General features: G+C 37.6%; 1 protein-coding gene across 1 annotated transcript in view; it reads left to right on the top strand.

Annotated features, from left to right (window-relative positions):
- LAMA3 (laminin subunit alpha 3) overlaps positions 1 to 27,935 on the top strand; it is a gene marked incomplete at both ends in the record, with an annotated part of 112,001 nt that overhangs the window by 22,545 nt on the left and 61,521 nt on the right. Inside the window, 17 exons of the mRNA XM_079533015.1 lie at positions 4,864 to 4,982; positions 8,191 to 8,281; positions 9,279 to 9,410; positions 10,740 to 10,802; positions 12,076 to 12,117; positions 12,245 to 12,382; positions 13,199 to 13,333; positions 15,869 to 16,003; positions 16,401 to 16,538; positions 16,997 to 17,043; positions 18,411 to 18,510; positions 19,396 to 19,448; positions 19,776 to 19,881; positions 21,789 to 21,888; positions 22,666 to 22,822; positions 25,771 to 25,909; positions 27,595 to 27,737. Of these exons, the coding sequence (XP_079389141.1) occupies positions 4,864 to 4,982; positions 8,191 to 8,281; positions 9,279 to 9,410; positions 10,740 to 10,802; positions 12,076 to 12,117; positions 12,245 to 12,382; positions 13,199 to 13,333; positions 15,869 to 16,003; positions 16,401 to 16,538; positions 16,997 to 17,043; positions 18,411 to 18,510; positions 19,396 to 19,448; positions 19,776 to 19,881; positions 21,789 to 21,888; positions 22,666 to 22,822; positions 25,771 to 25,909; positions 27,595 to 27,737 (1,838 nt within the window). The remainder of the gene's footprint in view (positions 1 to 4,863; positions 4,983 to 8,190; positions 8,282 to 9,278; positions 9,411 to 10,739; positions 10,803 to 12,075; positions 12,118 to 12,244; positions 12,383 to 13,198; positions 13,334 to 15,868; positions 16,004 to 16,400; positions 16,539 to 16,996; positions 17,044 to 18,410; positions 18,511 to 19,395; positions 19,449 to 19,775; positions 19,882 to 21,788; positions 21,889 to 22,665; positions 22,823 to 25,770; positions 25,910 to 27,594; positions 27,738 to 27,935) is intronic.

Here is a 27,935-nt window from a genome sequence, read left to right as displayed (position 1 = left end):
TTGGGAAAAGGATCTGAGTTATTCATTGGTCTTGTCATTGTAGCTACTATATCTTTAATATTATGAAGGCACACAGTTCAAAAGTTTCTCTCATAAAACAGTTTTTTAGAAGAAAATCTGTCCTTTGGGAATTGAACATGCTCACTGTTTCAGGAACCAGTGCAAAATGTCATCTCTCCAAAGACTCCTAAATTTACAATGTAATAACCATGAAATGCATCTGAAAATCCTTTCAGCAGTGGAGTCCTGCCTTGGCGGTATTACACATTACCCGTAAATCAGTGCAGTACTTCTGCCTTGCTTGTCTTGGGCTCATAAGCAATCTACTCTGAGCTTCCTGTCATTTTAACACTGACAGGGGTCTGGGTTGTGCTCCCTTCTCAAGCCAGCAGTTGCCTCTTGCTGACCTGATGCAAGTGGTCACAAAGATGTTCCTGCTGAGGAGTCCCCTCCACATGTCTTTCTTTCTGTGCTCTTTGTTAAGGAGTTTCAAGTGCTTTAGACCCACAGACTGAACAGTCAAGCTGGAGAAGCCCCTTGATCTTTTTTCCATCTTCCATGTGTTTAATCCTTTTGTTAAAGAAAATGTAAAAGTGAAAGAGTGACCACATGGACCGTCTTCTCCTTGAGGGATATGTAGTGTCAGACATGAGTGTTGTGCGTCTTTTTGACTGGAAAACAGTGTCTGTGGTACGGTGCTAGCCATCTCTGTGCATGTTCTGCTCTGAGCAAATGTCTTGGTAGCATCTGGTTTCCCTGATGTCTGGCCTAAGCTATTTAACTTGTCTGTAAGATTGTTGTAGATTGTGGGTACAAACCGTTAGCAGGGGAGGCTTATCCAAAAGCCAAATAGATGTACCTCTGTAATTAGTTTGAGGAATAAAGAGACTGCCTGTTGAATCTAAATTGCAGTGCTTAGAGTGTTGAGAGGAGGGAAAAAAGAAAATAAATTATTAAAACGTTTGATCCAAGATAGGCATGTTGGGACTCAATTTTTGGACAATGTTTGAAACCTCATCTGAATTCCCCTCTTTGAAAGAAAAATACTTTCTGTCAGGAAGAGATAGACAAAGAGTATAAATAATGTCACGTCCTTGAAAGAATGAGTTTATAAAAGTTCACCTGCAAGATCCAGAGCCAAAACAACTTAGCTTCTAACTGCCTCTGAAAAAAATATGGTTGTTAGAATGGATTGCTTCTAGCACTTCCAGCTGATTTGCTGAGAATGTTGGCCAGGTGCAGGCCTCTTGTGGAAGCTGGTAGTGAAGGAACTAAAACAGATTCATTAACTTCCCAGCAGCCTGAGATTCCTTTGGGGGAGCTGGAAGAGCTTGGTGGGAACTCGAAGAGATGGGGCCAGTCTCTATAAGTTTCCTAGAACAGTGTGGGTCACCAAATGGCTCAAAGTTGTAAGAAGCTGCTTTGTGAAGTAGAAGGGTTTTATGTTCACCTGCCAGAGAAAATATTACTTTGACCAAATTATTTCTCATCAGTGTTAACTGACATACTTGTGAGCTGTGTGTAGCTCACAGAAGATTTGGCTAGAAAGAGCTTTTGTTCACAGTACAGAGAAAGGGAAATGTTCATTTCTGTGCACAGATCCTCATTTTGTCTGGCAGTTGGGCTGAGGGTGAACAAAACATCCTATCTTCATTCCTTTCAATTCCTTCCAGCAATCACTTTTTTTTTTTCCCCCTCCTGTGTGATCGCTTCTTTTATTTGCTAACTTAATGTCTTGAACCAACATCTTATTTGTCAAAACCCAGCCAGGGAACCTGAGCTTGACCTATCTGGTTCCTGGCAGCAAACCATGAGGGAATCTGATCGTTTTCCTCAGCTCTGTTTTTGACAATTTCTATGAAAAGGCTTCCTTGTCCAAAGCTATTAAGACATGAGGGCATAGAGGAGATGCAGAGAATGATTCAGTTTCCCAGCTTTGTCTGTACGATCACACAGTGCTTGGAGAATGGGTTTTCCAAGAGTTATGCTCCCAGTCGTACTAGGTAATTTGAATAGTATTTGGTAGGATTACATTATAAGGAAATTCTTCCCTCATCATGAAATAGGGCCAGAGTTCTCACCTTTTTTTTTTTGTTTTGTTTTGTTTTGTTTGTTTTGTTTTGAGGCACTTCCAGGAATCCTTTTATTTCCAGATTGTCTTATCCCCTAGTCCAAGCAAAGGGAAGGTTTTCCCAAGTGTCAAGTCCACTGCTTCATAAAGTCAGAAGTTGAGGAACTCCTAGGAAGGTTCTCTTGGAGTGCTTAGCATTTGTAACAAAATCTTATGTAGCATCCAGATGCTTCTGGAAGCCTTTTTTTTTTCCTGGAAGAAAAAAGAAGGAAATAAGGTAAGTTTGTGTTAAAACCATGGTCCTGCTTTTGATTTGTTCTGCTTGTTTATTGTTATGGTTCATTCTCACTCATAATTGTATTATGAGTATTGTATTCCAGTTTTGGAATGTTTCAGTGAAGACAGAACTTTCCTTGAATGAAGGCATCAAAATTAAGAGATTAATTCTGACTAATATCTTCCATGATGACCAAATTATAAGTTACATATAGCAGATCTATTGTAAATTAGATACGTTTTCTTTACTCAAACTGTACTTGTAGGATCTAATAAAAATGTAGAGCTATTTGTCAACTTAACCCTCTTCTACAAGCCTGTCGTGAACATTGGGCTAGTCCTGGAATTTGTATTGTTTGGCCTTTTGGCCAAAGTTAAAACAGTAAGGGATTTTCTAGCTTTAGGTCTCCCACCTTGATTGGTAAAGCCAGCTGATGCATATACAACACCACAAGCTATCAGCGGAAACATCTCAGATGTTCTCAGTAGGTGATCTTCCTAGGCCAGGGCATTTGCAAGTGACATTAAGGTGCCTAGAAGCAAAGTCTCTCAGATATGTCTCTTTCCGTCTCTTCAGTCTCTTCTGAGCACTGCAATATAGACATCTGTTAGAAGGAATCAAAAATGTAACAGAACAATTATTCAGAGATGGAGTGACATGTATATATCCTCTGTGAGTTCAACTGTTACCTTTACTTGGCTTAATAGAAAGGAAAATACAGGAGATGAACTAACCACGTAGTACCCAAAGTAAAATTTGTCACAGCTGAGGCTGTAAACAACCATAAACTGGGGAAAATTCATTTTCTCAATCACCTAATTCTGTCCTTTTTAACATTGCAAATATTATTATTATTACTCTTGTTACTGTTCTTTATACCGTGTTTTTTCAGACAGTACATCTTTTTGAATCCAAAATTCTCAGGCATTAGAATGAATTTATACTTAAAACTTCTCCATTAAGAGAACAGCAGCTGGATAAATATATAGCTAAATTTGTTGATATCTCTTTATTTATGGTTATGTGAGTTCCTTTTGTATATATCTTTTTATTTAAATATGTATAACTTATCTATAACTGTTTATTTGAAATAAATACATAGTAAATGAGTGAATGCAGATACATCAACCCAGATGTATTTTTGGAAATGGAAAAATAGAATAAGCATTTGAACATGTTTTTCATGTATTTTCAAAACTGCTGAGACCATACATCTGGAGATTTCTAGTTCTGCTTTTATGCATATAGTTTTGAGATGGTGCAACTATTTTTTTCTCTAAAAAGCCTAGCAGCATGTCTTCCTCATGTCTAGATGATCTTCCTGTGTTTCTAGCATGAAAATCTAGTTGGTGATAGGTAAATATATGCTCTGGAGAGTACTACAAAACATATGAGCGTTTGTATATATAAATAATCTAGTTGTTTTTTTCACCTCTTCTGTATTGATGATGAATGGAGTTGAATCTGATGATGTCATGAGTGGCATTCCTCAGGAAGTCAGCACTGGGGCCTGTTTAGTCTTTGTTGATCTAGTTAAGGGTATTGAGTGCACCTTCCGTAAATGTGTGGATGACACTAATGTGGAACGAAGTGTCGATTTATTTGGAGGCAGGAAGGCCGTACAGAAAGATCTGGACAGGCTGGATAACTGGTCTGAGGCCAATGGGATGAAGTTCAACAAGACCAAGTGCTGGGTCCTGCACTTTGGTCACAACAACCCCAGGCAATGCTACAGGCTTGGGGCGGATTGGCTGAAAGACTGCAGAAGAAATGAACGTGGAATTGTTGGTCAACATTCAGCTGAACATGAGCCAGCATTGTGCCCAGATGAAGAAGAAGTCCAATGGCATTCTGCGTTGTATCGGAAATAGTATTGCCAGCAGCAGCAGTGAAGTTATCAGCACTCTATACTCAGCACTAGCGAAGCTACTACTTGAGTACTATGTTCAGTTTTGGGCCCCTCACTATAAGAAAGACATTGATGCTCTGGAGTGTGTTCAGAGAAGGGCAACAAAACAACAAGTTGCCCAGAGAAGGGCAACTTGTACTCCAGAGGGGTCTGGAGCACAAGTCTGATGGGGAGTGGCTGGGATTGTTCAGTCTGGAGAAGAGGAGGCTCAGGAGAGACCTTATCACTCTCTACTGTGGCCTGAAAGAGGGTTGTGGTGAGGTGGGGTTGGCCTCTACTCCCACATAACTAGCAGTAGGACTAAAGGGAATGACCTCAAGTTGTTCCAGGGGAGGTTCAGATTGGATGTTAGGAAAAATTTCTTCTCTGAAGGAGTGTTTTGGTGCTGGAATGGGCTGCCCAGGGAGGTGGTGGAGTCATCATCACTGAAAGTGTTCAAGAAATATTTGAATGTTGTAGTGAGGGACATAGTTTAGTGGGAAATACTGGTGGTAGGTGGATGGTTGGAGTGGATGATCTTGGGAGTCTTTTCCAATCGTGGTGATTCTATGTTTCTATGAATTCTAGCATGATAATGAAAGCTGACTTGGAGTATTACTTTTCCAGCCTGCAATTGTCATGGACATGCCACTGACTGCTACTATGATGCTGATGTTGATCAGCGTCGAGAAAGCCTAAATATTCATGGGCATTATGAAGGTGGAGGAGTCTGCATTAACTGCCAGGTAAAAAGATTTTGGTCATTTAAGTGAATGGTTTTTGGAGAAGGTGTACTATAGTGTTGTTGTGCCTGCACTGATAGTTATGAGGCTGACCAGTTTAGATAGCTCCATTCCTCTACTGTTACTGCTTGTACTTAGAGTAGCAAAATAGGTGTCTGAAAATAATTTGCATCATACAATATTCCTTGTCAACGTATAATGATACATAAATTATGTTTATGCGCAGTTCTGTGTGACTCAAATAAGGCCACACAATAAAACAATTAAATTAACTACAAAAAATTCCCCTTCCTGTTATTATGAAGTCTGCCATTTCTCTGCTTAATAAAGGGAAGTAAAATTTCCTAAATAAAGTACCAACGCAGTCTAGTTGATTCTTTATTGAAGCAAAACGCCTCAAAACGGAAGAGAACTCTCCTTCATCATCAGGACTAAAGGAGGACAAAGGTGGTACCAAGAAGGAAGGTTTTTGGTATTGAAAAAATGTGGAATTGTAGGATGGACCTCTGGAAGTCATTTGGATTAGAGTTCCATTCAAACCAAGGATAGATGCAAGTAATATCAGTTTGCATAAAAAATGTCCAGTCCAGTTCTGAAAATTTCCAAGGATGGAGATTGCATAGCCTCTGGGTAAATTTATTATAGCACTTAAGTACTCTAATGTTAGAGAGGTTTTTGTTGCTGTTCAGTGGGAATTTCTCCAATTGCATCTTGTGGCAGTTGGCTTTTGTCTTGCAATGCATGTCTAAGAAGACATGGCTCTGTCTTCTCTGTAACCTCCTCCTAGCTATAGAAAACTGCCACTAGACTCTGTACTGTCCTTAAATGTATACTCTCCAAGCCAATCAAGGCTCTTTTCTCAGTTTCTCCTGACATGTTATGTGCTTCAGACCCTTAGCATCCTTAGAGGCTTGGCTGGTTTGGACCAACAAATGTCAATTTGGAGTCAGAGACTTCACACTATATGTCATTAATGAGTAATACATTCTTGTAAAAGAATCCTTCTCATCCTAAGTAACTTTTATAGTACTATGACTACTATCAGAAAAAATCATACAAAACTCTAAACGACTTGATCTAATCCTGGTGTTATCTGTGCTTTGAGTGAGGTTGGATCACCTGAACTGCTGAGGTTTCTACCAATATAAATTTGTAATTGTCTGTGATTTCTGGGTTAAATATAGCCAGAGAGATTTAAAAATCTGTCTTCCTTTTGTTGTTGAGTCTTCAGAAGTATGATGATAAGGGAAAATTATCATTAAGCCTATTCTCCTATGAAACCTACAAATAATGATTTGTATCTATTACCGTGTTGTGCATTTGAAAATATGGCTGTATTTAAGAAGCAAAAAAAAAAAGTTGATATCTAGTAAAATTTAAAGGGGTGTTTTCCATCTTATTACCACAGTATAATCAAGTGTTGTCCAAAAAGCAATCAGAAGATAATAGAACTATTTTTTACTAGCATGAGCAGAAAAAATGTTCTTTTTCTCCCAGTCAACATTTCTGTGCACAGCTTTGTTCATGCTGTCTGGTAGGTTCATCTTGTTAGTCCTTCCTGCATGTCTCAGGATCTTAAAATTCAGTCTCGTGGTCACTGCATAATGCTGCCCTCAGCTTTCACATGTTCTCCCAGTTCTTCCTTGTCTGTGGGAGTCTTCTTGAACAGAGTATCTCCTCCTTCAGGTTCATAAGCCCCTGCATCCTAAAACTGCCTGTGATAAAGTAAAATTAACTTCTGAATTGCTTACTCTCTGCTGCATTGGGATGGTTAAAATTATCTTTGAGTATCAAGGCCTGTGATTGCAAGATCAGCTGCCAAAAAAAAAAATACTTCATCCACCTTCTTGTTCAGGCAATCTGTAACACACCTATTGCAGTATCAGTGGTGTTGTTGTGTTTTCTGACTCTTATCAACAAGCTGTGCCAATGTTCATCACCCGACCCAGAGAATGGCATTCACCACCTGCAGCTCTGTCCAGGATGAGGCCTCTAATGTGCCATGGGTGTTAGGAATCTCTGAAGACCATGCCCTGCAATGTGTTGAGTCCACTGCTGCATAATCTTCAAGTAGTTCTGCAGTCTTAAGCAGTGTTACTGGGTCTTGCCAGGCTACGCGCTGCAACAGCTGTTGTGTCTCCATCTACTGTGAGATGTGAGGAGCACCTTCCCTAATCTACTGTTAGCCTTTCTCAGCAGTAACTCAGTTGTGGAGGTGCTAGAGGAAGCACCTGGCAGAACTACTAGGACTATTGAGCAATGTGAGAACACCAACCGCAATAGCAACGTACTGAGTACCCTGCTCATCAGCTGCCCAGCCAGCTGAACCATTTCGTCTCTGCAGCCGTGTGTTGCAGCATACCCTGAGGAGGAACTAAACAGCACGAGGGGGCTGAGGGCAGATGTCTGCTGCTTTGCTTGCTCCAAAGCAAAATTTACAACCTTCTCTCATCCCTTGCTCATGAGACTGACTCCACCGGTGTTTTGTGACTCCTAATTACTCAATTTATGAACGCCATTACTGGTGCATGCTCCTGTCACCTTCACCATGAGGGAGAGCTTTACTACAAGAGTTACTTTTTTTTTTTTTTTTTTTTTACTCAGGACTTTTTTTCACCTGAGATGTATTTTTACTGTATTTCAAAATACGTATGATGTTTTTTTCTGTGTTTCTAAAACGTATTTGTAGAAATGCATATTTTTGTAATGGAATAACTATTTTGTCTGTGTTTCATGTAGACTGCTTAGGTTTTGGATTATATTGAGGTTGCTAATATTGGATAGTGTATTCATAAGAAATAATAGCATGAGGAAAACTCCATGCAGTTGTCTGTATGATGTACATGTTGCAAAAAACAAAACAGAAAGCAGTATAAAATAAATATAGTGATAGTGTAAAAAGGAGGAATTGTATTACTAAATTAAAATTATTTTCTGTTAAGTAGCTCATTTTCATAATTTGAAGTTAAAATTTGGCTACTTTATGTGAGAGTACTGCAATACAGAAAGCTGTACAGATGAAGTAGTTAAAGAACATCAAATGACAAATGCTGTACTTATTGTGTAAATACTTCTTTTTTTTTTTCCTTTTCCTGAGATGATCCTTTCTTAGTTGTGTATAGGAAGAGTGTTAAGGATGTTATTGTTTCTTAATTCTCCTTCCAAGTTCCCTTTTTTAGTTCATATTCTCCTCCTGTTTTATTTTGCACAGCATAATACAGCTGGTGTTAACTGTGAGAAGTGTGCAAAAGGTTACTATCGTCCTTACGGTGTTCCAGCAAGAGCTCCTGATGGCTGTATATGTAAGGTCTTCTGTATTCAGTATCTTCTCATTGTGGTAGTGATGTTCTGATTTAGTGGGTTTTTGTTTGTTCGTTTGTTTTGTTTTTTTTGTTTTTATATAACAAGTGCAGGGGATGCATATTTTTGGGAGGGAAAAAAAAGATATTTGAAAAGAACTGCAAACACATTGTGTTGCTTTAGACCCCCTCAATGATGTTCTTCTCAACATGTGTGGCTTCAGGCCAGCAGCAGGACAATAGCAGGAAGTAAGCCATAAAAGGCTGCTGAGGAGGTAGGATCAACTACACGCCCCACAGCTGGCATGACCTCTGAGAAGCCACTCTTATCTCATAACCTCGTGACTTTGCTTCTCTTAGCTCTCTTATTTACATATCTGTTGGCTCTTAGTCACTTGTAAATTTTATTTTATAACTCAAAAGGTTCTAAGGATTGTTGCTCCTACTTTATCTAGTGCTGAATCATCTGTAATAAATAGTGCAATGGGATAATTGCTAATATAGCATTTAAAAAAGATGAGCTGCGTATAGATAAGAGCGAAGAGCCAAATTATGAACAGGCTGATGGATCTTTGTGTTAAGTAGGAGGAAGCTATGGTTTGTTGTATTTGATATGGATGGAAGGTCAAACAGTGATGAAAGTTCTACTGTAATGCTGCATGTGATGTGTAAGGGAAGGTGGATCCTCAGCCTAGACTTTGGAGAGAGATGAGCAGAAGCCACAGAAAAAATAGATGCTGTGCAGAATAATAACGTAATGAAGTGCAGCTTTCTGAATTAAAAAAGTTAAACACTAAGAGCATCTCACCTCTAAGGGGTGTTGTAAAGATTAACTGATGATATAGAGTACTTGGGGAAATATGAAATGGCATGCTGGTGTTAATTCTTGAAATGAGGAGATACTCACAACTGTAAATAACATTATAATGCCATGTTGCAATGCTCCAGAAGACAAATTAATTCATTTCCAAGAAGTGCTAAATTTCTTATCCTTGCTTAGCTTGCCCTTGTGATCTGGAGCGTGCGGAGGGCTGTGAGGAAGGATCAGGCCGCTGTTTCTGCAAGTGGAATTTCCAGGGAGAAAACTGTGAACACTGTGCTGATGGATTCTATAGTTTTCCATCTTGTATCCGTAAGTATGAAAATAAAAATGTCTCTTCTCTTGCATTGTAAATGTGCTTTAAAGGACTGTTTTCCGTACACTTGATTTATTTCATCTGTTTGATTCATCTGGCATTTCAGATTTTCATGTTCACATTTTCTGAGAAATCAGTAGTCATAACACTGAAGAGTTTGGTTTACTTACGAAGCAGTGGTTCCCTGAAAATCAAATAGGTTGTATTGCATTCTCAGAATTCGTCTCTGTCCCTCAGTCACGCATTCCAGTCCTAAAGCCATTGGAGCAGTTTTTCAAATGTGTCTCAGGGTCATTCTGTATTACTTACTTGAACTAGAAAGTAGGCTATTACTAGGGAGAGAAAAAGGAGAAAATGGTTTTGTGTTTTCTAGGTCTCAAAGGATTTGGAACTTGCAACCCTAATAAACCAAGTTTGTGGGCTTTCAGAAGATTCTAGAAATAATTTAAAATAGTTGTAAATTACCACCTGCATAATGTTGGAAAGGCCCTCCTGGCAGAGCATAAAGCTGTCAGTGGTGCTTTCGTACTTTTGCTGGACTGCAGATAAGTGCAGATAATATGGTTGAAGGGAAGGCTACAGGTTTGTTTAAGATTTAATTGATTCAGGGAAAGATGTTTGTAAAGCCAAAGAAAATAAATGCATGAGAAAAAATAACATCACACAAATGCCGAGTGCCTCCATTTATTGAAAATGGTAACAGAACGAAATCAAATGTCATTAATTAATTGAAAATTAGATTTTTACTTTAACACAGATTAAAACTATGCATTGGCAATTGAGAAAATTAAATGTTTTCCCCTTAGGAAGATGATATAACATCGGAATTGTGTTTACTGCAAAAAAGCTTATGACTCTGTGATCTGATTCTAAAAATGCAACAGTGAGAGTATTTTGTCTCAGATGCTGGGGTTTTGGGTACTGAGTCATAATGGCAAATAGCAGGAGATGAACTTTCAACTGGAAATAAAAACTTTGAAATAAATATGTAGTTTCCCAGATACTCTCTTTATGCTGTCAAGAACAAGAAAGCTTTCTGTATGGGAACAGAGAGAGCAGGAAAGCAATGTACTAGCATTTCCAAAGGATGTTTGGCCTTTCATGCGTTTCTTTGTGGACAGACTTTTACCTGATTTGGAGAACAAAAGTTAAAAGTTTCTTAGACTTTCCTAACTGAAAGAGAACAAAACGGTAGTTGATTGCTTGAGTCATGTAATTATCATGCTCTTCGCCTCGACAGGACAGTGCTTTATAATTTGTCATGATTTTTACTGAAATAAGTGCATCTCTTTAAACTATACTTTATTGTTTCTTTTGTTTTAAAGATATTCCTGTTTATCCTTTTACTTCTCCAAATCCAAGAGATGCTATAGCTGGTGACATAATAGGCAAGTTCTTTGTGTTTTGTTTATCTTCCCACTTTAATCATTTTTCATTATTTCAGTAGTGCTTGTTCTTTCAGGAAGATTTATTCAGTGTTGCTATTTATCTTTTGAAGCGCCTTTTTTCTTACCAGAAGTTCATTACATAGTCTTACTCATATTAAACACTTTAGTAGGTTAGCTCCAAAAAAGTTATGGATCAGAAACAAGTTTGGCGACCCTCCGGCAAACATCTGCAGAAGATCCTGACCATCTTGTTAAATACTCATGAACAGATCCATCAAGGCTTTCTGACATGTACCACTTGTCAGCTGCTTTGCAGTGTAAATCTCTTAGGGCTAACTGGCCTCTGTTTCTAGGCTGTCTTCTTACACCTGGCAAATTGTACATTGCCTTTGGCAGTAAAGAACTTGCATTTCTGAGGGATAAGTATTTCTTATTTGGCCCACCCCGAAGCTGTCTGAAATACAGTGATTGCCTCGGTGGGTTCTTTAGCATATGTCATCATACTGCAGTACTAAGACATCACAGCCTGTGCCAGAACAAATGACTACTTCAAATATACTACAGGATTAATAACTTAAACAGACAGACAAACAACAACAACAAATATTAGAATACTTTGTAATATCCTGAAAGCAACATAATTCCACTTAATTTTCCACTGGTTTTTGCAAAAAACACCCACCAAAACCCTTCCCCCCCTCCTCCCCCCCAAAAAAACACCACAGAACAAAGCAGGGATAGGTAGAGAGTGCACATCCATTTACTAGTTCTAAATCCCTTGAAAATGTCTGCTGCTAGTATTACAGCTCACAAAGCTTTAGTTTTGGGTAGACAGTTATCATCCCTGGATAGCATCAAAAATGTATCATGTAGACTTAAGGTATACTCTGTTGCATATTCTCTTACATATGTTTAAAATAAAGAAGAAAAAAAATTGCAATGATAAAATGAGGAAAAGTATGCAGAAGAAAACAGGTCTTAAAACTATTTACATTTTCAACAGTAGTATCTCAGTCTGAAGGCATAGGAAAGGTGGGTGTCTTTAAATGGAAATTTTTGTATCTGAAGAATTAGTGCTCTCAGACTAAGCTTGTGATTATGATTTACTTTTGTAATGAGATTTGTGTGTAAGGATCATGCAAATACTTTTGTTAGCTCAGTAGTAATAATTACTAAGGACCAATATCATTTTCTCTGTAAAAATACGAGGAGTTGCATATTTTCATGTCCTAACTTCTGTTCCTTTCTGTCTTTTTGTTCCTACTATAACTAGAAGGTGGCTGCAAAGCAGGATACTTTGGCCCCCAGTGTCTGCGTAAGTTCTCTAGTTTCTTTTATGCTTGGAGCCGGATTTCCAGTGTAAGTGCCAACATTTGGCTTTCAAGTGAAATACTGTAAGATTCGTAACACTGCAGATGTTTTCTTTGCAATGTTCTCTCCAGCGTGCCAGTGCCACGGTGCAGGAGTGCTGGGTGGAGACTGTGATGGAAATACTGGGCAGTGCAGATGTCGAACTGGATTTCAGGGATTTTTGTGTGATACCTGTGCAGCTGGCTATTTTCATTACCCTTTCTGCCAGGGTAAGCCAAAACATTCCCTTTCAGCAGCTATATCCAAAAATAAAGATCCACACTTTGTACTGAGAAATGAAAATCTTTTGACAAGGAGATGTGTTTATAGCAAACTCTCCCAAAACTCATGGAAGTCAAAAAAGAAGAAAAATTTGATAAGGAGTGATTCCTAACTAAAAATGCCTCTATTAATTGACTGCTGACTATTTTATGATGCAGATATCAGATTACAGTTAATTTATGCTTGATGATATCTAGAATACCAGTTGAAGCATTTCTGTTACTTATCTTTTTTTAAATTTAATTTTAGTTTGTAACCTTACTTTGATGAGAAAGGGCAGCTTGATGTATCAACACCAGAAAACTGTCTCTTTTTAGAGTACTTTAATTATTTGTACTGCCTTCTTATGCATCTTACTAACCCTTCCCTCCTGAGACTGTAAATCCCAAACCATAAATTGTTTAATTTTAGCCTAGAGAAGGGGGAACTGCTTTCAGTGGTTGAAACACCACTTAGGATTGATGAGTCTGTCCATGAGTGAGGACAGACTGTGTGCTTTTGCACTGGCATCGAACTCCATAGTTACTTTGAGCCAGATTCTTTCTTTAATAGATTTTCATTAATATCTACCTCAATACTAATTCCTACTGATGAGCAATCAATAAAAGCTAATAAGAAACAAATCTGACAGCCTGAAAAGATTCTGACCATCAGAGAATGTTTTTTTCTTTCGTTCTTTCTTTCTTTTTTTGTTTTTGTTTTTGAAAGATGAAAGAAGAGAGCTCTCTAGAGACTGCATCTGAAAATTCTTTTCTTGGTTGCAGTGTGTGAATGTAACTCAGTGGGTACCCAGCCTGAAGTCTGTGATTTTCTTGGAAAGTGTCTTTGTCGCTCAGGGGTAGTTGGACTTCAGTGTGACAGCTGTCAGCCTGGCCACCACTCTTTCCCTGTCTGTGAAGGTAAGATTGCAGACTGCATGTATGGAATCCAACAGACCCTTGAGTAGGCTAACTGCAACGCTTTTAATGTTGAAGGGGGTTGAAGTTGTATTCACAGCACTAAGTGAGCAAGACACTCTTCTTTTTTATAGTGAAATCCTCATGCATTTTCATTCTCTAAGCACTAATTCCAGGCATTGTTTCCGTACTAGGGAATTACGCAGGCTTTTCTCGTAATCAGACTGATTTAGCTTCAGTTAGCACAGCTGCCTTAATAATAACTAAAAGATATGAAAACTGTTTTAATAATGGAGGCCTAAAACAACAGAAAATACTTGATTGCTGGCAAGGAACTGGCATGGTTAAAAAAAAAAAAAAAAAAAAGAGCTGTGGAGAACTAATCTACTTTTGCAGAAGATCTGTTTAGTTCCTCACACAATGTGTCTTTTGTAAATTTGAAAGTGACATTTTGCCCTTCACAGTGATTCCTTACTCATTTTAGCATCATATAGCAGGCCTTGAACATATAAATGTGAAGCATGAATGATCTCTATGTAGTTTTACCAGTGTATATGATGTCAAGGACTAGCCTACTGTTTACATGAAAGGAAAATCGATCAATACCAAGGGAGTATGCTGTTGAAAAGCATAATACTTCTGTGTGTTCATGAGGGTACCATCGAGTCCTATCTGCCTCTATGTTCTGTCTGCCTTTGCAGTGAATGAGAGAGACCCTTAATCCTCAGTAATTCTTGATAATCCCTGCCCCCAACAGTAGCAGGGGAGTGGAAATTGATGATCTTTAATTGATGATCTTTTCATTGATCTTAAACCGTTCAATGATCAGTGAATTTTACACTGAAAAAGAATGTAAGATATTGCTGAATTTTGATGCTTAATTTCCTGTACAGAATTTATATAGAACATCGTGATTCGCCACTTTCTTCCTTATTACTTCAGACTATGGCAGTCTTCTTCTTTTTGGACTTTGTGTACTTGTTTATATCTAGTAAATAGCTGGATTCTTTAAGCACTCTCAAAGACGTATTGCACTGTGTTACCAAACACAATGGTTAGAATAAAATAATACAACATGACTGTATCTTAATAGTCTGGAGTAGATTAGCTTTTAAAAAATGAAAAACATAAAATCAAGTTTTGTGTTGGTGCACCATGCTTAGTGGGCTTTAAAATATTGTAATTTTTTTCTTTGAACTGAATTAAGTAGAAATCTTTAAGCAAATCAGATCCGTATTGAATATGTTCAAATTTATAACAACAAAAGCAGAGAAGAGACGTAAAAGTTTAAGAAAGCATGCAAAAATGAATAGCAGAAGGCAGGCAAAATAGTTGAAAACACAACCAGTGGTATTACTCAAAACTGCTGCTGTTTGCAACTTGTTCTATTAAAATAAGCTGCTGTTAGTCAAGTTTAAATTAATGCAGCATGCTGTAAACTGTGGTCGAAGATGAGCAGCTCAGGCTAATACTCCTTGGAGCTATCGTATTCTGAAGGGAGGTAGTTCTGATAGCTTCTTGGCTGCTGCAACTAAAACTGGCCTCTCTGATCTTGCCTTGTTGAAATCTGTAGTATTCAAACCTATTCAATAGCAGCAAAAATCAAAGTAATGCTTTTAAATTAATTAATGCATTTAAAATAAGGAGAAAACATTATATAGTGTTCAGCTGAGAGTAGACAGCTGTGGTAGTGATGATTTTGGAAGCTTCAATGTTTATATTTTTCTTATGCTAACTTCCTAGCAAATCCTGTGTCTTTCCATTATACTTTGAAGTAAACACAGCAAAGCATAATATCCTTGGCTACAGTAAAGGAGGAACTGAAAGGGGAAGCTGGGAATATGAACATGGAACAGAAAGATAGTACTTGAGCAGTGTTTGTTTTGTATTTCTGTCAGACAGTCATTTCTGTTAGCTGTATAATACAAGTGATTAACTGCAGACCTTAGCAACTGGGATTCCCAGATGGGCTCCCATTCATGTACCTTAAAATGTTCACTTGTGTAAATTCCAGCATCATTTCCATAAAATAGCAGGTCTTACCTATGCTAGAACTATTAGCCTAAAACTGATAAATCCAAGGGAAGTACCCATCCAGCTAGTTAAGTCTTACAGTGTGCCTGCTGTATCATACTAGTAAGATTATTCTCAGGCATCAGACCTAGTTTAGCCTTGTAGTTGCTTTTTGTCAGAGATTATTTTTTTAAAATGTTGAGTACTTCTGTCATGTGCCTTTACTTTCAATTTTAAGATGCATTTCTGTTCCTTACACAGATATTTTGTGAGGAATAAGAACAGATCTAAAAACTGTATACCATAGGGTTTCAGAAAGAACATGATTATCAGTGTTTGAGCAGGCAATTATATTATAAACATTTATTTCAAGATATTTATATTTGGTGAAACTGCTTTGTCTGGATTCCCCATGATTATTTGACATTTAAAGGTGACTTTTTTTTTGGCAAATTCTATTTTAAAATAACTACTTAGAGATGCATCCCTCGGGTTATTTAGCTATTCTTTTTTTCCTCTGTGCAGAATGCAATTGCGACTCTACTGGCTCACTGGACAATACATGTGATCTTAGAGGACAGTGTCAGTGTCATACTAACTATGCTGGATTTAGATGCGACCAATGTGCTCCAGGTTACTACAGCTATCCCAGCTGCTTGCGTGAGTACTCTCAATGAGTTCTCAGGATCTGTGCACAATCTGTGATTGCCCCAACCCAATTGCAGCACCTTACACTTGGCCTTCTTGAACCTCACTCAGTTCATGTGGGCGCACTTTTCAAGCCTGTCCAGGTCCCTTTCTCTGGCATTCCTTTTTTCTGTCATATCAATTATACTTATTCCTGTCAATAAGATGAAAACAGTGTCAGGATGGAACAGACCATCTCCAACTTCTACCAGCAGAGCTGAGAACCCTGTGAATTACTAATTTCAAATAACAATGAAGAACTCTCTATGAAGTATTCAAAATCTCTACTGTAATAGAGTTTTTGAAAGTTATTGCTTGATATGTACAAGATGAACACTACCAGTATTTTTGACACTGTTTTATATTGTAGCTTGTCAGTGTTCTCCTCGTGGTTCCCAGCACAGCATATGTGAGCCAACGATGGGGCAATGCGAGTGTCAAACGGGCGTTACAGGGAGACAGTGTGACAGGTGCATTTCTGCAGCCCACAATTTCCCCTACTGTGAAGGTAATGCTTGAGATGGAAAATCCTCCATTTAACTTATATCTCCCCCCATTTTTACTGTGGGATTCTCCTGGACATTCTGCTTTGTGGAATTTTGTAGAAACTTGCTGAAGTGTGGGAAGGGAGGGCCCCATATGGAGTCACAAGGTGTGCACATTAGATGAATTCATTCATCATTCTCTATGTTATTCTAAGAAAATATCTCTCAGTTGTAGGTTGATGCTGTATTTTTCCAAGTGACTGCATTGCATACTGAAACAGTCTAAACTAGGCTAAGTAAATGTTTGAATAACCATTATAAAAGGCTTCTGTTGGTCTTAAAGTATTTAAGTCATTACAGGGTGACTGGATTAAGGAGCCCTTTGAAAGTTGCAAATGTTATATTGTACTTTTCCATTACTGTATTTCACAGCTGTTTTTCAAAAGATCTTTTAATGTTTTGTTTTTTAAATTTCATAAAGGAGTCAACAGTGAATGTAACCCTTCAGGTAGCATTGATTCTCATTCTGTAAGTATTCTGTTGCTGCAAAGAGCAGTATCTGTTAACAGTTCATGTACAGTCTAGGTCTTTGCTGGCCACATTCACTTCATTGCCTAAGTGCCTAAAGCCTAATTTTCGACTGCGAAAGAATTACACAGACTTATTTGTAGAGTGAGAGTGGAAATGACCTTTGTGTTTTGCTCTTTGATTGTATCAATGCAGTTCCCTCCTGAGGGTGATGGTGGTTGTTCTTTTTATATATTTTAAATGTGGAATATGCATACTGTTTATGTACTTGGTGTTCTAGAATCATAGTATATGCATGCAGATATGCGTTCGTGCCTGTGCATGTCTGATTCTGGGTTGATATAGAGCATTTTAGCACCAAATTATTGAAAAAATTATTCCTACTAACTGCTGATATTCTGCTATCATCATTTTCAATTCTGTGATGGTTATTAGTAGCATGCTATCAGAAATCACAGTCAGGATCAGAAACTCTTATAACCTGTGCATATGGATTATGATGAAGACTGGCAGATGGCAGAGTTAGGTTCATGTACACATTTGTGTGCGTTTTCCACATTTTCTTTAAGTTAACCATATTGTAAGATAGTTACTCCCTGGAAACAATATTGATATATCTGAGCAAATAATACTGCTGAGAGACATCTATGACTCTTTTACGGAAAAGGATAGAAAAAAAGGAGGTATGAAAAACAGAATTCAGTGGTATTTGCCTCTGCTTGTCCGTGAGAACAGATGCATATAGGAATAAAAAGTGTTGTTGTTGCCTCAGAAAAATATGATTTAGCTCTTAATAATTATTTTTTCAATTATTTATGAATGGAGAATATGAGAAAATATGGTGGAGAGAAATAAAAATGTGCCTAAATCAATTCTATAGAAAGAATTGGACCTCATATCTACTATTAGTATGCCATTACTATAATTTGAAAAAAATTACTGGTAATACTAACGTTTTTAATTTGAATTGGTTCACATTACTGCTGTCTTTTCTACTGTGCCCTCCTAAGAAAAAGAGAGCAATAAAGGAGGAAAAAAGACATGAAAATTAATGACTACTTTTAAGGAAAATTGTATTTTAAAGTTTTTGCAAAGCAGTTAATGCTTTAGAGCAGTTCTAACAAGTCCATAAAAGTATTGCAAAGTGCATCTGTTGGGAGATTTATAGTAATTAGATATGGGAAAATAAGCAGTCTGAAATAGTCCTGTGCTGATAGCATGAGAAAGAAAATCCAAGAAGTCTAAATCTGCCTCAGTTTCCATGCTTCTGTGAAAGTCAGTAAGCTGCCTGAGTTGCTGTTAATAAAAACAGTAAGAGCTGTTTTTGTGAAACAGATGAATTTCTTTTAACTCGTTTCTGTCATTAGGGCTATTGTCAATGTCTTCAGCACGTTGAAGGTCCTACGTGCAGTAAATGCAAACCGTTGTACTGGAACCTGGCTGAAGAAAACCCTGAGGGATGTACAGGTATGGCTTCACGACGTCTTTCTTTGGGTAATGAAATGTGCTTTATTCTTTTGAAAATATCTTTATTAGCTGTAGCCGCCTTTGCTACGCAATGACTTTTTCAACTTGTTAAGAGCATGTTTTTCCACATTATTTAATTTAGACACCTAATTACTTGTGACAGCAAGGGATATTATGTATGACAGCAAGTGTTCTCTGTCTTGCAATGATTTATGCTTCCTATGGTCTTACTGCAGTTTTACAGCATTTCTGTACTTAACGATTGAGACCAGAATCTGGCTTATTATTTTGAGAAAGCAGGTTCTTATTCATTTATTATTATCTCCTCGTTTGTGCATACATCTTTCATTTTCGATATTTAACAGTCCAAGCATCTCAGATTTTGTTTTCCAGACTTCTCATGTAATTGGTCATCTTTGATTTCAGTCACAAAGTTAGTACTGGATTTCACCAAACCTCTAGGTCAGCATAGCTCATTCCCACAACATTTTCTTCATCTGTATTTCATATGAGAAATTGTGCTGGTCCCAAAGTAGCACTGTAAAATAGGAACTGCCACTCAGGGTGAAAGACACAATTTTGCTTCAATTATCTTAATATTTCTAAGAAAGCAAGCAATTCCAAATCCAAACTCAAGACAGTTTTTATTAGATACAATTAGAATTCTTTAAAATACATCAGTTAACTGCACATGCGCACAAGTTTTCATTCTTCTTTGCTCTTTCTTCTCACCTTGTGCCAGTATCCATTTGCTGTTCTGAACCTCCAGAGTAAAATCCCCCATGTTGCACTATGACTCAAAATTTGCAGGTTAAGGATGGTAGTGGTTGTTGTTTTCCTGCTATGTATCTTGGAAAAATGAAATGCAGATTTTCTTTTTCTCAGCATGCCTGTGCGATGTGAGTGGAACACAAAGTGGAGTTGGGGAGTGTCGGCAGGTAAAGTGAAATTCTAAGAAAGCCATGAATTCAGTGATTTCTATAAAGATAAAATACTGTAACGCATGGTAAGGTAGAATTGCTATGACACAATAAGTGACTACTGATATCGTAATTCTAAACATTCTTAATCATCTTAAACATGGAGATTTTCTCATCTTTTCATTAAACTTCATGAATAACAAAAGTTATGTCCAGATAATACTTTTTTTAGTTGAGATTAGAGCAATTTTTATTCTTTATAATTGCAGTGAATGCGAAGTATTGAAAGAATGAAGTTCTGGAGAAGGTGCCGAAACATTTTTGATTAAATTATTTTCTTTGTAGGAATCTGGACGTTGCTATTGCAAATCTAATGTGTGTGGAGATTTCTGTAACACCTGTGAAGCTGGTTATTATGCTCTTGAAAACAAAAATTATTTTGGCTGCAAAGGTAAAGAATGTTTCTAGTAGCACACTTGCATTTAACACAGAAGCGTTCAGCATTCCATAGGTTACTTTTTCAGATGTGGATTTATTTACTGAATCACTTTTTCACTGTATTTTGTACTATTGCTTGTAACAGAAGTGCAAGTCTCAGTTTGAGCTGAATGAATTTCGCACGTGAAAATTTTCCTTTGTCTTCCAAAAGGAGAAAGAGCAAGGCAGATGTTACCACTGTAGTTCTCTGAAGTTTTGTGACTTTCAAACTTGAGAAAATTTGTTTCACTTCATCATCTTTTGTCTCTCCATCCCCAGTACCTTGGTTTACTAACACCTGTCTGAGGATTTGTTCTCACAGCCATTTGTGTGATTGCACAAGGAGCTGCTGAAGGTTGCCCAGCGCAGTGTAAATCAGTGTAAATTTGTGCAATCCTACTCTCTGTGCCTGGCATTCATTCCTGCATGTGTGCTTGAGCCTCATTAATGAAGCTCATCTCATTAATCCATTTTGAAGTCTAATACCTCCCACTCTGAGAGGGTTTCGGTGGAGTCAGGAGTTAAAATTCAGTACAAAGTATAATGAGATACATAAAACTCTCAAAATACTTCATCCTAGTAGAATACGTGTCATAGGTAAAAGACAAGAGATAAGGTAATTGAAAGTCATTCCTTCTCTTACTCTTATCGGAACACAGGGCAAGGCATGTTTGATTTTCCTGTAGGCATTATTTGTAAGGGTGGTAGCTCTCTGTTCTGTTTAGCACTTTTCTGAAGTCTTCTGTTGGATTAAAAACTTACCCTGATATTTTTTTTTTCATTTTTTTCTGATATGTTTGTGTATTGCTTTAGGCTGAGGCTCAATGTGTTTTGAAGCACAGCATAGCAATGATATAAAGGAAGCAGTCATTCTCCTGAAGGATACTCACTCTGCCATGTATCTTTAGGGCTGTAGGGCTACATCAGTGGATCCTGTCCTTCCTTGCCCCACCTGGGATTTGGATTTGTTCAGTTTATTGAAAACACTTTCACTGTCTTCAGTGTCCAAGGACGATGCATTTATTTTTAAAGCATGATGTAATTTTGGCAATTATTTTATATGTGCAAAGTGAAAAAAAAAAAAAAAAAAAAACCACAAAAAAAACAACCAACCAAAAAACCCAACAAAACAAAGACAGATCTATCAAGTAAACCTTCCATGCTTAATTTTCAAACTGAAGATCTAATGAAAAGGATCTGTCTTCACAAAGTTGAGGAGTACTTTAGTTCTCCTTGATTTCAGTGAGATTACAGATGCTCAAGATTCTGTAAATATGCTTAGGAACTCTCAACCTTTAAGTCAGTTTTCAAATATTTAGCTTGTTCCTTAGTATGATATACTATGCCTCATTATTAGAGGTGTCCTTTACTTCTTGCCAGGAGACCTGTCTCCTGCATCAAGTCATTCAGTGCTTTTCAGTATTGGTTAAAAATGTGTATATGCACGTATGATTTTGTTATGTTGTGGTACTAGATTCTGAAAAATGAACTTCTTTCTCCTTTTGTAAGCTAGATGTTCTTTTAAATAATCAATCACCCTGATTTTAACACAGAAATTCTTGCTTGTTAGCAAAACATTTGAATGGCTGTTCTACACAACTGTGGTTCAGCATTTAATACATGTGGCTTTTTATTTGTGATTTAAAAATAAAATAGTGGTCTAATGTTACAAGCAGAAAAAAAGAAAACAGCATTAAAAGTGAGAAGCCAGAAATAATTGCAGTTTATCTGTGGGTGATTTGATTTGAGGAGGTCTAAAGGGCTCCGGAAGGAGGAAATGAGTTGATAGTAGTGCTTAATTAGAGGAAGTGAGGTGTGTTTTCTGGGAAGTTTTACCATTTTTTCTGATCAGATATTTGGCTTCTGTTCTTTACCTGGCAGGCTGTCAGTGTGATGTCGGAGGATCCATCAGCTCTGTGTGTGCTGAACCCTTGGGTGCCTGCCAGTGCAGAGAGCATGTTGTGGGGAAGGCCTGTCAGGAGTGAGTCTGACTGTAGCAAAAAGCTTATGCTTCAGAATAGTTCATTTGAAACTGCACATCAGTTCTTTGCTAGCTTTTTACACAAGATTGTAGATTTATTGATAAATAAGCTGGTAAATTGTTGTATGCTACTCATTTTGTCTAACAGTTTTCTTCTTTTGCCTTAGTAAGATTTTTTAAACTTGGTTTTCTTAAATAACCAATACAAGTTTTGCAATCACAGTGCACATATATCAATGTATCTGTATCTATCAACAGCTATATAAAAAGGCATAGCTGTAAAAGCTCCCGATAAGGGAATTTTCATTCAATTTTATTAACTGCTATCAGGATTCCTCAGTGATCAATCGATCATTTCCCTTCATTTTTTTATTCTTATAGTTGTAGACCACACAATGATTGGTAATTCTTTCAAATTATCATGGTGGTTGCATGGAGGTTTCTTGCCAAAACATGCTGGAAGTAGGAGTGATACTCAACTGACAAATTACAAGGAAATGCCATAAATAGTTAGCTGTTAGCTTAAATAGTGGTGAAATGAAAAATCATTTCAGAATGAATCTGTTTTAGCTACTGAGTGACATGGTTTAGGTGCATTACTTAACATATCCTTACTTCCAAGTTAATATTAAAGGTTCAATTAGTGGTTATATTTGTATTTTACACTGGTAGGAATTCCTAAACTGACAATGAGAGCAAACATGAAGATTCAGAGGAAAGAAAAGTTTAAAGTTTCCTTGAAAATTTAACTTTTTTTTTCTCCCTTCTTCTTGGAAGACCTGAGAAAAACTATTTTTTCCCTGATCTGCACCACATGAAGTTTGAGATTGAAGATGGTACTACAGTCAAGGGAAAGGAAATTCGGTTTGGCTATGATCCTGAGGAATTTCCTAGCTTCAGTTGGAGAGGATATGCCCGGATGTCTGCTATACAAGTAAGGTGGTATTTCGCTCTATGCTTTGGGTGAGAACATAGATGTATGATATGTGTTCCCCCATTGTACTACTTTATGTGCGCAAGGTCATGAGCAAAACTGAAGAAAGGACAGGATCTCACTGATCTGAACATTTTGGCACTCTGTCACTGTTTCAATTATTAACTGTTCGTGTTATCTAAAGTTGATTGTTGCTAGTGCAAATGTGTTCTTTAGCAGTGTCATTTGAGAATTGGTTTGGGGTTGTGTTTTTTTTTCTTCTTGAGATGCATTTCAATGTAGGTTTAAACCAAAGAACTAGTAGATTTAAAGTATTAACTGCAGGAATTAGTATCATTATGACGACAGCCAAAACAGCAGAAGATTGACATTTGGCTAAATCACTTGGATTACAGAGATCCATAGGAGTCTGTATCCATGAGATTTTCATCACAAAGGCAATGACAAAGCCTTCACACTTGCGCCTCGTATTGACAAGGAAGAGAAATTTTCCAGCTTCATGAGGAATTATACCTTTCCATTACAGCAAACTGGAAAAAGTGAGTCAGTAAAACAAGATGAGAGCAGCAGCTCTCACTGGCAACATTTTGTCTCTTGACAGTCTAGAAATAAACAACAACAGAGGGAATAAGTACATTGCTAGAAGAAAATCAGCAAAATTTAATTGTATGAGGACCTGTTCGTGGACTGAATTGCTAAGCAAGTGTACCAGGACTTTAAAACAGTAGATTTGAGCAATATGGAGCAATATTTGATGGAATCAAATGGATTCCATCAAATGGATTCCATCAAATGGAGTTTTTTCATTGTAGTCTCGAAGTAGTACTCTGCTGTGTGTAGTACTCTGCTGATGAGATTTTTCAGTCCTCAGTTATAATTGTACTCAGCCTCTGTAAGCTGTCTGAAGGCAGATGGGCCACTCCAGACAGACACGAGTACATAACCATTGTGCAAGCTGACTGGTTTTCTTTCTATTATTCTTTTTTTCATTCTTTCTTTTTCTTTTATTCCAGAACCTCCTTTGTGTCTGGAGTTGTTGGTTTTGGTTGTTTTTTTTGTTTGTTTTGTTTTGTTTGTTTTTGTTTTTTTGACTCTTCAGAATTATTTCACTTTCACAAATGAAGGCAACTGCTCAGCAGCTGTGATTTCTTAACTTCTGCTTTCTAACTTGGAGACTTTTTGTGCTTATGTCCATCTGGCATTTTGTGAAGAAGTAGTGAGCAGTTTCTAATCTTGCTGGTAGCATACATTACTTTGCTCACCTGAATAAAGCTTTTCAAGTCGTATAACTAATTGCCATATCTAGGCACTCCACAGTTAGATCCTTGCATAAATAGTTGTATGTTGTCCATTTCAAGGGGCTTTCAGAATTTTGGCATAGCTTGTCTGTATCTTACTGAAATATTCTTGATATTTATTTTCTGAAAGATCAATAGCGTTACAATATCTGTCACACAAAATTCTAATGTAACAACTTTTTGTGAAGCTAATTTTTTTTTTTCTGAAGTGAATAGCCTGTGGATGGTACACAGTGCTGCTATGCTGCATCCATGCTGCTGACATGGGTATTTCATTATGGACTGAGAAGCTGAGAGCTGTATCAAGATTTTAAAGCACTGCCAAGAACTACCTAAGTTTGTGGCAGAGTTCAAAGAATAATTTTTCACCATTTCCTGCTTTTGCTTGAAGCCAAGAACTGACATGTATTTCTCCCTCATTGCTCATGTATGTCAGTTTTCTTTCTTCACCTGTGTCTTCTAGATATTCCACAAAAGCTTAGGAACCCTTTTGTTAAACTTTCTGAGGCATGATTATTTCTTTCACCTTTTCTTTTTTATTTCTATCTATTTTAAAGTGTTCCCTCGGTGCCTGTCTTATCCTTCAACAGTCATTCTTCCCCATTTAAAACAACGGTTGTAAAACCTTCCCCCACGTTTGTTTTCTCTCCTGGTCTGCAGTTACTGATATTTTGTCCATCTAACCTTTGTAGATCTCGCATCCCTGTGATCTATTGTATGTCTGTCTTTGCTTTCTGCTTTGCTATTTAAAAAGTGGAGATATCTGTGATGATCAGAATCATACAGCGCTGGCACTGTAACAGTTTTAGCAGGAAGAGGAAATTTATGCTCCCTTTGGAAAGGCATAGAATTTGGAAAATCTCTGTGCTTTTGGAGATAGAGAATCAGCCACAGTGGTGGGAAGGTTAACATACCAGAAGTGTCTTGAAATGGGATGCTGAGTGGATTATGATGGTGGGAGTTGGATTGTGATGGAGGCTTTATAATTTAAGATGAAAAAAAGAAACCAAACTCTTGAGAATGCACCAAGCATTTTTTTTTTCTTTCTTTTTTTTTTTTTTGTCTGCCAGCAGCATTTGAACAATTCTTTGCTGATTCTGTTCTAAATAATGGGAGCTGTGTGAATTTGGTCTCCTGTGAGCTCAATGCCAGACCAGGGCTGATGAGACCTTATAGTTCCAGAGATGTCAGTTCAGCCTCATGGCAAAACAGTCATGGTATTGCATATCTAAGATGCTGAGTGATGTGGTAGAGGACTAGAAGAAGTTGCAGTATCAGTCTGAAATGTCTGCATGCTGTGGAGCATCGTGTGTGATCTCAAAGTAAAGTCTATTCCCTTAATGCCGCATGTTGCAGAGGCAATGTCACATAATGCAGAGGCAGGGAGAATTCCAGTAAAACACTGCCCTTGTTTCAAGGTGTAATATCAGCATACATGCTAGCTAAGTTATTCTGTATCTTTCTGGGTAAGCTATTAGTCAACAAGAGTTTTTACAGGAGGTTTAGTTCCATATTCTTTTGTAAGCTGCCTGAGCCTTCCTTTTCTGTTATAGAGTTGTCTTTGCCAAATGGTTTTTCTTTCTCTGGGTGCTAGTAACAAATAATATACTTTCCTTTCCTCCTTTTTCTCTTTCTTTTTATTTTTCCCAGCCAGAGGTGGTTGTGACTGTCACTGTGGCTTCCCCTAAGCTCTTCCACCTAGTCCTCCGCTATGTCAACCTGGGTTCAAAAAGCTCTAAAGGAAAGATTTCAGTTGCTGAGGGAAAACATTTTGGCACTAATTATACTTGTAAGTGAATTAATTTTCTCATTAGGCTTACCTGTCTTCATCTGTTATACGCAGCACTGTCATTCTTGTATGTACTTGTCTGCATGTGCATTTTTCTTGTAGGCAATCAGTGTGGTGCTTGCATGGCTTCTAACTGTTCTTCTGTTTAGCACTTTATGGCTGTTTTTGTTTATTAACTTCAATTTTTCAGAACGAAGTGAGGATATCTTTGAATGTGGAAAAATCAAACCTCTCCTTATTTCGCATTGTCCTGAGATATATTAACCCTGGAGGTGAATCATTATCTGGCCGCATATCTGCTTGTCAAACTCGGCCTGAAACAGGTAGGTACGACTCAACAGCACAGCAGCAGATCAGATAAATGATAGATCAGAGAAGCCATTTCAAGATACTACTAATTCAAATTTGTATTGTCACTTAAAATGCATTGCTTTTAACAGTGTCAGTGCTTCTGTGCTTTTCCTAATATATTTTGCTGTAACTGATGTGGCTATGTTTGCATGAAACTTCTGCTTGCAGTGGGAATCAACTTTTGTTTTTTAAAAGTTTACCAAATTTGGTACTTTCAGTTCTGTCCACGAAAGCTCTGAACTGTGTGTTTTTAGGAAGATTTCAGATAAAGGATAACAGCACTTGATTTAGTTGCCTTTAATATTTCAGTTTAAAAGTAGTTTCTCCCTTCCTGCCATGAATAATACTTATTTCATGATGAACCCTATCAATCAAGTTAGTTCTGCTTACAGACCTCAACAACATGTGATGACAACGTGTGCTCTGGTAAAAGATAAGTACTCCATATCCTTTGAATGGCAGAGGCATTCCAAGTCTGCATTCAGGATTATCTTGTATTATGCCTAGCATTATCAACCTGCTGAGAATCAGTGGAATTTAGTCACAGTTCCTCTCAGTAGTTTGGAGAGGACAGATCTGAAGACAGATCTGAAGTCAGGTACCACTCATTAGAATAGAAGCAGCTTCATAGTCAAGTCTGGCTTACGTTGCCTGGCAGACAAGGGAACCTGCTTTAAATAAAGCTTTTGTCTGTGTCTTGGAGCTTCCAAGAGGAAACCTTTGCTATCCATAACATTTTAGGTGCTTTTGAGAACCTCTGGTATCTAAAATATGCAGCAGAAATTTGTATAACAGGCCTTGTGTCTGTCACTAATAATGGGAGATAGAGGGTAAGAAAACATTTCAGAATATTGCAAAACTGGCTATTATAAGGGAAAAAGCTCTTTATTATGAGAGTGGTAAGGTGCTGGAACAGGCTGCCCAGAGTGGTTGTAGATGCTCTGTCCCTGGAGGTGTTCAAGGCCAGGTTGGATGGGGCCCTGGACAGCCTGGTCTAGTATTAGATACGGAGGTTGGCAGCCCTGCCTGCGGCAGGGGCGTTGGAGCTTTTGATGATCCTTGAATTCCCTTCCAACCCAAGGCATTCTATGATTCTATGAAAAATTTGCTTTTCTGAACCAATTTGCTCAAGACTAATGAGAGTGAAGATTACAATAATTGCATAATTCTGTTATTTACTGTGTGCAGTTATTAATATGTATTAATAGAAGAGCATTGATAAGCTCCTACTGGACCAGGTATAATATATGTAATAATAAGTCTAGAGCAATAAGCAGCTAGAGACATTTTACAGTCTTTTATTTCTATTTTTATTTATTTATTTCTGCTTGCAGGTGCTTCTCAGAGCAAAGAGTTTGTCTTCCCACCCAGCAAGGAGCCAGCTTTTGTCATGATCCCAGGAAAAAACTCCACAGAGTCTTTCTCACTGGTTTCAGGCACGTGGACTGTCAGTATAATAGCAGAAGAAGTCCTCTTGGTAAGAAAGCAATTGAGGAAAACAAGTGGTTGAAGACTGTCATGATTCTGTAATTATTTGCCAGAAAGAAGTCTGGAAGCAATTGAAATCCAGCATTAGTGAAAGGAGTACAGTGGCATGATTACTTTCAGACTCTTAGTCCTTTTTCTTTTTTTTCTTTTTTTTTTGTTTTGTCCTCTGACTTTTATCTGCTCTAAT

Source organism: Tetrao urogallus (genome assembly GCF_951394365.1).
Source record: "Tetrao urogallus genome assembly, chromosome: 3".
NCBI lineage: Eukaryota > Metazoa > Chordata > Aves > Galliformes > Phasianidae > Tetrao > Tetrao urogallus.
The sequence above is the reverse complement of the archived record's forward strand: the minus strand, read 5'-3'. Positions and strand labels throughout refer to the sequence as shown.